Here is a 12047-nt window from a genome sequence, read left to right on the forward strand (position 1 = left end):
AGCAACATCTATGATGCTGTCTCATCCATGTAAATGATCATGTCCAACCAGACTGTACTTGCTGACTGTACAGAAATCAGTCCCATCATCACCTAAATTACTTAACCATTTCTATTGCTAGAAGTCTGTTGACTGTTACTGGGAGGTATCAATGTGGCATTGGCAAACCATTTAGTCCTATGAAAGTAGTCCAACTGATTGGAAATGAGAGGACTGGTGGTGAGAGAGAATTTTATCAATATCTATAATTTGTTTAAAGAGCTTTGAAGAATCTTATGAATCATTAACAGATTTTTTAAAAGCGTAGGATTTTCCCAGAAAAGGGTTAATCTTTCTAAAAATCCTGATTAAATGAAACACACATTTAATCTACAATAATTTAAAAAACTTTTAAAATAATTGTTTAAGATTCACAATGTATCTACAATGCCTTTAAAACAAAAATGCTCTAGGGGAGATAAAGCCCACAGTCATTTTTTTTCTTTCTAGGTTAGCAAGGAAAAAGAAAATCAATGTAACTTGGTACCTCGAAATTGTAATCTTCTAGCATGTGAATAGTATCCCAGAAATAAGAGAGGTTCCTATCTTACTGGAAAGTCTATCAAAATTGTGCAAAGCAACAGGTGAAAAGCCATTTGGGGAAATATTTGTTAAAATGAATCTCCTGGTCCAATTCCCACAGGTGAGACATTATTTTCCATAACACAGCTGAAATAGGTTTGTCCAATATTTGATGCTAAAACTGCACACTTTGGAAAGAGAGGGTATTCCCAACTGTGATACAGTAAAACAGACTAAGGAAGGTACAAATAAATAACACAAAAATGCATTTACTCACTGTGTTAAAATTTGGAAAGAGGCCAACAGCAGAACTACTATCCACTGGAAAGGACATAAATGGTTTGATATCCAGGGAAGGCTGCATCATCAGGGTAGGTGTGCGCACAAGTGCAGGAAGGGTGCTACTGTGGCATGTACTACCTGCCGAGAACAACAACGGAAAAGGAATTCAATCACTCACACTCCATCTCTCTCGCAGACCTATGGGCACAGGAACGAGACTGCTGTGCCGCCACCTGGAAGAGATATATTACACAGGAGTAATAAAATGGTTCAGGAGAAGTCAATAGTATTAAAAGGCACCTTCCTTTCTCATTGTCTAAATGATGCAGAGGGCTTCCCTATGGCCAGGGCCATGCTTGCTCAGCCTCTGAAAAGACATATGGTACATGAATCACACTGGAGGGTCCTGTAGAACGAGAGCGTCTCTAAGTCTGAGCAGCTCCGACAAGCCAAAAAGGCAAGAGAAAGAAGGGGAGGAGCTTCTATTAAAGCCAGATGCCTTTTACCATGTGGATTTGCCTTGTACAGGACGGCACTCAATGGTCAGTAGAGATATTTGATACAATCCAAAGATTTAGGAAGAGTAGTGATTGTTTTGCTTTTAAAGGAAAAGAAACGTTAATGCCCTCTATAGCTACTGCTTTCTGCCAAGGAAGTTGTGACTTCAGTTATTTGTTTTCATAAAACAAAACAAATCAGGGATTTTCCCTCTTGTTTGTGGATAAATAAAACATACGTAGGGGAGAGGATGAGATTGGGAAAAGGGAAGGGAGATTTGGGGCAATGTTGTATGCATATACATAGCTCAAGACCAGACCATAAATGAGATTTTTTCTGTCCTGAGATTTGAAATCATTATAAGTTCTTTGATTCCTTTTTAACATTTATATTAGTAAGCATCCCCATTAGACCTTTGTTTTTTAGACTGATTAGTTTTAAAATAGAAATTTTAATAAAAATTAATATTTGAACTTTAAACTACCATGCCAATCAAATTGTCTATCCTGGATAAGTTTCAGAACCAATGGGTCTTAGTTGAGAGATTTTAGGGATTGCAAAAAGAAGTACATGGTAATTATGTGACTGCAATCCCTTATTGAGTTCAAGGAGAAACTAAGAGTAGAGAATAATGTCCTCTATTAAAATTCCACCCGTCTTTATACGTGCTATCCTACAATACCCACCCCTATCCCAATGCTATTTTCATAGTAACCATTTGATAAGTCTGCTACCAAATTTTGAATCATTCCAAGGCATTACTGATAGTAGTACTGAATTAGCTGTCTAAGTCCATTTAGATTAATCCTGAATAGTAGTAAGGAAAATTCAGAAGAATGGTAAGCCCTGTTAGAAATGCCCTGTGAAATAAATCAACTCTTTGGAATTCATAGCAGAATTCAGCAAGAAAATCACTGAAATAACAGAATAGAAAATGGCATTTTTCCTAGTCAAAATCAAAGTAAACACTTGATTTCAACATGGTAGCGTCACAAGACAGTCCTGTATTTAATTGCATAGTGCCCTTCTAATTGGGTAATGTTACAACTATTGTCAATTTGGGGGTCTGCTAGTACAAGACAATATCAACACATCTTGGGTTGCAGAGATACATGTTAAAGTATTCATTTAAAGAGATTGTGCCCAAATGTATTTAAATGTATTATCTAAACACAGAATTTGGGTTTAAATACAGCCAGCATAGAAATATGCCTTAGGTTAAAGCATTTACTTCTCTTAATATTTTATTATCTTTTATTCTGACATATTATTAAAATTACAAAGACATAGTCCTCATTATAGCAGATCCATTTGCTGCTTAATGATCACCTCTTGTCATCATTTCAATAAATTACTAAGGTTCTCCTAAAGGTAAAACTGGTTACTTCTGTATTCCACAACAGAGGCTATAATGGGTTTGTAGGATAAAGGTTTTCTGGAGGAATTGGGGAGACCTCTTTGTCATCTACCATAATCAAATCAAAGAGAATACAACATGAGATGAAATAAACAAACTGGTCCTTTGTCATCCCAGGTCAGTTGCCGCACACCCCTAACTCAATCAAATCTGTATGCAGATATAAACTAGGCAGGAATACTGGGAAAGAGGGGAAAAGAATGCCTCTGGAACTTCCAGTGTTCATTATCATAAAAAACTTAGCAGATGTTTACCATTTCATTAGCATTTCAATAACAAACACTTGATCGTGTAAAACACAGATCATTTTAAGTCCCTAGTAAATCATCTCAATAATTTAGAGCCACCTCTGCACCAGTAGACTCACTTCTACATCTTGCTGCTTTCACTTTTCAAATGTGATTTTTAATTTTGGGAGCTTTTATATCAGTGAAATGAACTGTGGTGGGGAAGAAAACCTTCATATGTCCAGGTTTGATGGTATTGAAAGCCCCTCAGGTGGCTTATTCTTTTTCCCTATTGCTAATGAAAATGCTTCTACCTCAGCTGGCTGTCAGAACGATCTACCTTTTTAAGTCAGTAGGGCAGGCAGAAACTCTGCCAAAATGCTTTTGTCTTTGCCAGCAAACTTTTAGTTTCACCAAAAGAATTGTAATATGGTCCAACTACATTTTAAAACTTGTAATCTATCATTTCATTTGTAAAAATTTTTTTTCAGAATAGTCAATTTGTAAATAAACATTACGTAGCACCTACTATGTGCCAGTGCTGGGGATATAAAGAATGGTTAAAGACAGTCCTTGCTTTCCAGGAGCCCATAGTCTAACAGTGACAACAACATATTAACAAAGTTATATACAACATAGGGGCACTGAGGTGACACAACGGATAGCGCTCCAAGCCTGGAGTCAGGAGGACTTGAGTTCAAATTCAGCCTCAGATACTAGCTGTGAGACCCTGGGCATGTCACTTAACCCTGCTTGCCTCTGTTCCTCATCTATAAAATGAGCCGGAAAAGGAAACAGCAAGTCACTCCAGAATCTTTGCCAAGAAAATTCTAAATGGGGTCACAAAGAGTCAGACACCACTGAAACAACTCAACAACAACACAGATGACATACATTTGAAATACATGTACTCTTGGTTCTGGATTTTAAAATATAATGTAAAAATCAATGACTCAGCAGTCCCAATTTCCATCCATTCTCCTCCCCAAATCCCCTGAAAGATACAACTCCCTTCTCTCCCAGCTTTCATTTTGAGGGCAGGCCTCAAGAGATACAGATAGCTACTAAATCAAAAATGTCTTGCCCAACCCACCACTATAATCACATGGGTGAACACAAGTATAATCTCAGGTAACTGTGTCAGTAATACATGTACATTTTTATGGTTATTTCATGGAACCTATCTATAGACTTAGTAACACCTGAAACTATTCCCTAAGTCTTTGAATTTGACAAAAGATTTTGGATCTCCGTTTAAGTTACAAAATCTCCATACGGTCTTCCTTTTGTGAACTACAACACCAAACCAAATCATTTCAGTCTCTAGAAAAGAACAAGTCTGTAAATAGGTAGTTATAATAAATCACAATTAGGAAGTTTTAGCAGAGTGATGTTCATAAATTTGTTATTTCTTTCAGAAGTACTTCTTATTTCAGAGTTATCAAAACTGTCCTTTCAGTGAACGTTTGACTCATATGGATGAACTGAAATAAAATCTATTAGACAAGTAGCTTAATCAGATTCTCCCCCCCACCCCTGCCAATCTGGAACTTGGAGTGTCACTTGTTCTAAGTACATTTTCTCGGGGAGAGATGCTTAGAATATGCTGTTAAATGGGTTGGTGGTTGACTTCATTATCAAAACTGGCTAAATCACAACTATGTATGTGCGTATGTATACACATACATATGTCATTGCCTACCTACTGAGTAATGAATAACTCTTTTGATACTGAATGAAATGACATAAATGGCAGAGATGTTTTAGAAATGCAACTGCATCCACCTGACAAAATATTTGGTCAAATGTCATTGTTTGGTCAAAATGTCACTGAAACAGTTTATAGGCTAAACTGGCCTATAACTGGAAGGTGGAAACAACTTGGTGACTCCAAACTCTCATCTCTACTTGTCTGGTTCTTCCATTAGCCCTAATCCTGTGATAGTGTTTGGAGGGGAGGGTTCCTATCTCCACTCACAGCACTTCACATTCTTAATCTTCTTTCAGTTGTGATTCTAAGTATAACTAGGAAACACAAAAGGAAGACAGGAGAACAGAGAGAGGGAGGAAGAGAGGCCATTATTACTGTTGTACCAGTTACAGAACCAAAAACTTCTTAAATTAAAAAAAAATGTAAGATGAGCCTAAATTGCTGTTTTCATCTCCCATCGCCTCCAGACACTTGTACTTCTGTTTTCTTTCTAGTTCTTTCCTTCCTCACACCCCCAAACACTTTGTGTACCTTAGCTAGCTTCTTAACATCCTGACCCTTCCTTTTTCAGATCCTGATTCCCTCGGCCTGACATGTGAGCCGACTGTAGAAAAAACAGCTCCTGTCAGGTACCATCCATCATGACTGCTGGAGGTGAGAGCAATGGAGGAGCAGCAAGGGGGACAGTTAGCCACAGCCAGCTTTCTTCTGTTGACAAGGCTGCCCACAAAAAATAAACACACACACCTGCACATTTGCTCACTGATGCACATGGTGAGCACACTATGAAATACTGCAAACTCCAAACCCTGTTGGTACAATTTCTGTCGATTGCTTAGCCTCATTCTCCTAAGGGGATATTGAGGGGACTTCAAAGACATCAACCTAAAGTATAATCTGAACTGAGAAAAACAGAAAGGGGTTTTTATTAATATTTTAGTATTTCATATATATTGGGCATGTAGGTGGCATAGTGGATAGAGTTCTGGGCCTGGAGTCAGGAAGACTCACCTTCCTGAGTTCAAATCTGCTCTCAGACACTTACTAGCAGTGTGATCCTGGGCAAGTCACTTAACTCTGTTTGCCTCAGTTTCCTCATCTGTAAAATGAGAAGGCAATCTCTGCCAAGAAAACCCCAAGGGGGGGTCACAAAGAGTCAGACACAAATGAAATAACTGAACAACAATTATAAATATGATATATAAATATTATACATAAATATATATAAAACATATATACCATGGAAAATAATAACAGCAAGGACTTCTATCGTGTGACAGGGTCTGCAGACCCCTTTACATATATTGTCTTGCTCCTATCATCTTAAATGTCATGAAGTTCTTTGAGGTAGATATTATTGTTATTTTTATCCTCATTTAACAGAAGAGGAACATGAAACTGAGGAAAGTGATTTGCCCAAGGTCACCCACCTAGTAAATGTTTGAGGCAGGTCTTCCTGACTCCAAGTCAATCATGCTATTCACTGGCCCACCTAGTTACATGGAAGTGACAATTGTATGAGTTTGTGGCTTTTTAGATGCTTTCAAAGGAATGATCAACCTGCAATACCTTCATAGACAGTATCCTCACAAGTGGGAAAAAAAACCGTAATGGGACCATTCATCAATTACACATAACATATTTAGGCTTTGCTCTTTATAGGGTCCTGGATAACTCTTCCCTCCAATCTGGCCTTTAAATAACTTTAAAATATGGTTGGTGAGGCTTTGAAAAATGAATGTTTGGAAGACCACGAGAAGACAGATTTGTTTTATGATGCAATGCAGGAGTGTCCTTTTCCTCACTGAAACTGCTATTTCAACATTCTCATATCTTTGGGCTCTGAAATCTTCAAGAGAAATAGAAGTTATTAAAATGTTTCTTTCTTTCTTTAAAACTTCAGCATAAAGTGAACATGTATTTTTCAAAGAACTTTGGTGATCTTATTTCATTGTGCTAATTCACCACTGGATATCTTCAATGCTGTCAGAGCCACTTCAGCACGTGCCCGCCTCAGCAACAGATAAAATTCAATTTTAGTACAAAGCAAAAGACATCCATGGGAGAACGTAACATTTTTACTTAAAATAGGACAATGGGAAACATTTGCCTTATAAAGCCAAATCAAAAAGTTTTCAAAGAAAATTTTCATTATTATAAAGGGTCCATTTTTGTCCGTTTTAAAAGTATGTGTGACTTGTATCACCTATATCAGAATGCTTACAGTCTCATGAAGGTGGAGGGGAGGTTGGAAGGGATATAATTTGGAGCTTATAACTTTAAAAACTGCGAAAAATTGTTTTTAGATGTAATGGAGGAAAATAAAATATTATTTTAAAAAGTATATGTGACTAAAAGCCAGTATCCTCTGTAATCCTTTGTAAGATACATATATATATATATGTACTTACATACACACATATGTATACATATGATCTGTCTCTCCCTCTCTGATAAGGTTTTACTAAATATCCTAATTCCCTACAAAGAAAATTTCACATTTATTAAGATCTTAGATGAAGAAGCAATGTTTCTAAAAGTTCTATCTAGGCCCACCATTTAGGCTGGGGTTCTCATGGTCAGGAATGGTGTTTTCTCTGAATTCTGAGTAGCACTTGGTATTTCGTCTAGCCCAAATATAATTAGACTAAACTCTCAGTGCTTTGTGATTGGTTCAATCAAGGTACAACCTTCATTCAGATATGAAGGAAAGATAAGCTTTCAAAAACTGAAGAGTTTCTCTATCTCTGGAGCAAATGTCCCTTTATTTTGTCTCCTGTCAAGATGACTTTGCTCAAAATGATTTGTGAAGAAATAAAAGCTCCCTGGAACACGGATTTTTAGGAGGAAAGTGAGCAGAGAGCAGCAGCCAATCCAGTGATGCTAGAGACAGTATCAGACCAATGTGTGTCTCTGGTGCTCAGTCTAACAAAAGGCTTACCAAGAGAGACTTTCAAGCTCAGTCCTGTTCTTGAGTCTCCCCTGTGGCAATTCAAAGTGTCCTCTGGGGAGGAACAGCAGTAGCAGCCTGGCAAAGCATCTTCCTTTTAAAAATAACTCTGGAGCATCACCACTGAAGTTTACAAGTAATAACCAAGTCAAATGCATCAAAAAATAGCAATGAGGCCACATGGCAAATTTTAAGTCATGATCTACTTTGAGTTGAGTGGCACCACACCAGAGTTTATAAAAAGAGTTTATAAAAAAAATCCCTTTCATTTGGGATGCAGCAGCATTTCAGATGTTATGTCCATCTAACATAAACCAGACAGTAGGGGGTGTCTCCTTGATGGCTGGAAATTGTAAAGTTGCACCAAGCCCCCTACCTTTATAGCTTTTATTTTATTTTACTTTTAAAGAAAATTGATGTAGTATGCAAGGCATTTGAAATATTAGCACGGGATCCGTTAGTATCGCCAACTCCACCCTGGATCAGCCAGCCTCCAAGGCTCTTATAAATTCAGGCATCAAGAGAGACAGTGCGGTATAATTTGAGAGCTATGAAACCTGGCTTCAAGTCCAAGGTTCTCTAATAGAGAAAGGTCTTACAAGGACTACTTAAGGTTCTAATTAGAACCTACTAGGCCTCATACTTACTGGTTCGGTGACTTTGGGCAAGTCACACTGAATCTTGGTTTCTTCATTTCCAAATGTGGGGAATCCCTACACTATGTATGCTTTTTGCCACATTGAAGTACTTTGGAAGTCACAAAGCACATATGTACATGCAAACTATTGTTTGAATGTGACCCTTTGAGTTTTTGTTGTTTTTTTGTAGAGCTCTAAGAATTTCTGGAGCATGGTTTTATTCAAATTCTACAGATGACTTTTCATAAGGAACTTTGGGTTTATAATTAATGAAGACTTAACTTCCTTCTCTGAGATGAGCTCAGATCCCCTGAGAATAACCTTTGCTGAGGTTTCCATCTAGAAACAAAACAACATAGAGAACTATGATATGAAGTTCACTGAAAAAGGAAGAGAGGGTATTCAAATCAATCCTCAAGTCCTTCAAAGGGTTTTAAATGCTCCCCATTTAATCCTTATTTGGAAGTGACAATTTCATGAATCCTATGTTGATTTCAGAGTCACAGGAAGGGAATGATTTCAAGAAGGTAACTAATTAAGGTGTTTCTTCAGATAGCAACATATTATAATTATCTAGCCTAGTGGATGAATGTGAAACTCATTCAGAGGATAAAATTCCTCAGTTTAAAAAAATGTGAGTTGATCTGGACATCCCAGTAAAAACAGCTCTGTGAGTTAAAGTGTTTTCAAAGGGTTTAAGAGTTATTCTTCCAAAACAGGAAAGCACTGTCAGGACTACTTGGGGTTCTCTGATCAGGGTCTATAAGACCCCTAAAGCTCAGGGAAGGGACATTAAAGATCAGCCTCTCTATTGCCATCATTTTGAACATGTGGATGCTGTTTTTCTGAAAGGACTCAAGTCCCTTCTATCTGTAACATTTTGTGATCTAGCCCTCACTTAACTAAATGTTTCAGGACTATTTGGAAATTTAATTGGAAATTTAGTTTTAGTCTCTTATAGGAAATTTTTAGGAAGATCTCAGAAGTTTCTTGTACAATTCAGGAGTCCTACCCTTGGTTTTAAGGATCTTGTAAACTCTGATTTAGAGAACCCCAAGCTAACTTTCTAATGCCATCATCTTAAAGATATAGAAGCTATTGATCCTGAAAGGTTAAGGACTTGCCCCAGTCCTATAGCTTGTTAGTGGCAAGGTTATATAACCCACTGATCTGCCAGGGAGAAAAAATCAGATTACATGATTCAAGTTTGCACAATCTAAGTTCTATAAAAATCAATTTAAATTTTTTTATAATAACCCTGGGAAAGTAAAAAAGATTTTTATTTGACCATTTTTTTTCTTTGTGAATTTGAGAACAGCAGTTCTTAGTCCATTATTTCAGGGGGAGATAGTCTAATGGGAAATTAGTCATCTTTGCTTTGTTCATAAATAATCTAGTGCAATGTATGGAGAGTAACATCCTTGGAGTCAGGTGGACCTGGGATGGAATCCCGCTTCCGTATGTGAACAGCTATGGTTAATACTTAAACAGAGGAAGCTTCCTCCCTCCAGCAAAGGTGCGATTAAAAAGTAGTTATAAAGTAAACATTAACAGTTTCTTTAAACTGAACAGTCATTCTATGGTATCCCTTTTTTTCTGATTTAAAAAAAAAACAAGAAAAGAGATAATGAATTGTATTCATGTAGCTTTTGAATGCAGAACACTTACATGTGTTACAATACCTTAAAATGTGATTTACCAAATAAAAGAAAAGAAAATTAACAGCTATGTGAACATAGGCAAGTAACAGCCTATGAAAGCCTCAGTTTCCTCACCTATAAAGATGGGTCAACTAATACCTATAGTACCTACCTGATAGGCATATTGTGAGACTCAAATGAGATAATCTTAGTACAGGTCTTTACAAATATAAACATGTTAGTTGATTAAAATTTAATAAATCAGAGAAGACTCAGGCCATACAATGCACCATTTTGTATCACTTTATAAAAGTTCTGAACAGGAAAACGGAACCAAGTCTATTAAAATATCCTTTTAACCATTCTGGTTGAGTCAGTGAAAGGAATTTAGAGCACTTCAAAGAAAACCTGCATTTGTCAGTGAATTCCTGCTGGCAGTTTTTATATTGATGGAAGTCACAAGTATTGAAAAAGGCACTTTTATCTAAGAAATGGCAACTGATTTTCCATTACAGCCAATTAAAGCAGCCCTACCATTTGATCCTCCTTGCTGCCTCAGCTCTGAGTCCTCTCCTCTATAATTCACACAAGTGGTCCTGACTGAAGGAGGCTGGAACACAGCAGCTGTGGAGGTCAGCATACAAAGCCACCAGGATAAACTTCAATTTAGGCTACACATTTTGTTTTCTTTTATTTGATAAATCAAATTTTAAGTTATTGGAATGAATGTAGGTGTTCTGCATTCAAAAGCTACATGAATACAATTCATTTTCTTTTTTCTTGCTTTTTTTTTAATCAGAAAAAAAAGGATACCATGGAATGACTGTTCAGTTTAAAGAAACAGTTAATGTTTACTCTGTAACTACTTTTTAATCCCACCTTTGCTGGAGGGAGGAAGCTTCTTCTGTTTAAGTATTAACCAAAACTTTCCAAGCCATTAACAAATGCCTGCCCACACCAAAGGAAATCACACTACACTATAAACTTTTGTGATTACAAGGTGTGTGGCATCCTCTTTAAATAATACTCATTTTTGGTGCTTTGCAAAATCCTTTTCTGTTGTTGTCCAGAAGCCTCAAAGGCTAGAGTTGGAGGATTTGGGGGGAAATCTTAGTGGCCAAGAAAGTTAGAAAAAGCCACTGGGAAAAACTTCACTTGGAGAGAAGTCATCTTTGTTATTAAGCAGCAGTAACTGTCTGTTAATAGCTTCCAGTAACTGTGGACTGCACATCACCCTGACTCCACCTCTTACCATCCTTAGTAAAGGTGATGTGTGTGGTGTGGGGAATCACCTACATATAGCAGAGAGAAAGCAGAGGTAAGCAAGTGACCTGGGGAGGTTGATCAGCAGCCAGTGATAACAGAAAATGTTAGCAGAGGAACTGCTAGAGATTTCAACATTAAAAAGGATGCTCCTTTTATTTTTTAAAACTTAATGTTTACGCTATAGGACTTTATTTACTAGCACAAGTGACACAGATGGCAAAAGGAAGACATCATAAATGGCCAGAAAGGTAAAACTCTACCTGGCTAGGAATAAATTCAATTGGAATAGTGGCTAAGTTAGATGGGGCTTCTGGTCCCTCTTGGACAAAGCAGGGAAACAGCAGCTCCTGGTAATCGACTGCCTTCATTTCCTAAGAAACACTGAACTACTTTTCTCCTAGGATTGTTGGGAGACTTAAGAGGAATAATGGAGAAAAAAAAGCTTTGTACCCTTTATGGGGTGGACACTTGGTCCAAATGGAATTCCACTTCACATGGCAAAATGGGCCCTCCCCATGATTTGCTCTTCCATATTCAAACCAGGATCCTGAAAATGTGAAAATGAACACCATTTGTTATTTTTTTCTCAACCAGACCTTAGGGTACTGGTGATATTCAAAATACCATCAGACATTTCAGTCATCTGTATCTTTTTATGAGACTCATTATAGACCAGAGATTTAGGCATAGATAGGTTGTTAGACATCAGCTAGTCTAAAGTCCTCACCTGGCATACGAAAATACTGCAGTTTAGAGGTTAAAGGACTTTCCCAAGCTCACTACAGAACTGAGATGAAAACTTTAGTACTCTAAACACAGCCCTCTTTCCATAAGACCTGCATTAGACCATCCTGCAA

At 37.3% G+C, this 12047-nt stretch overlaps 1 protein-coding gene across 10 annotated transcripts in view; it reads right to left on the minus strand.

Annotated features, from left to right (window-relative positions):
- Positions 1–12047, minus strand: part of ZNF385B (zinc finger protein 385B) — a 510100-nt gene that overhangs the window by 104074 nt on the left and 393979 nt on the right. For 9 of the 10 annotated variants that reach the window (XM_072612530.1, XM_072612529.1, XM_072612528.1 and 6 more), the window contains one exon: positions 839–981. In XM_072612530.1, the coding sequence (XP_072468631.1) occupies positions 839–981 (143 nt within the window). Of the gene's footprint in view, positions 1–838; positions 982–1143; positions 1776–12047 lie in introns of those variants that run through there. The other variant, XM_072612535.1, reaches the window with a different exon arrangement.

The sequence above is a fragment of the Notamacropus eugenii genome, chromosome 5, assembly GCF_028372415.1.
Source record: "Notamacropus eugenii isolate mMacEug1 chromosome 5, mMacEug1.pri_v2, whole genome shotgun sequence".
Taxonomy (NCBI): domain Eukaryota; kingdom Metazoa; phylum Chordata; class Mammalia; order Diprotodontia; family Macropodidae; genus Notamacropus; species Notamacropus eugenii.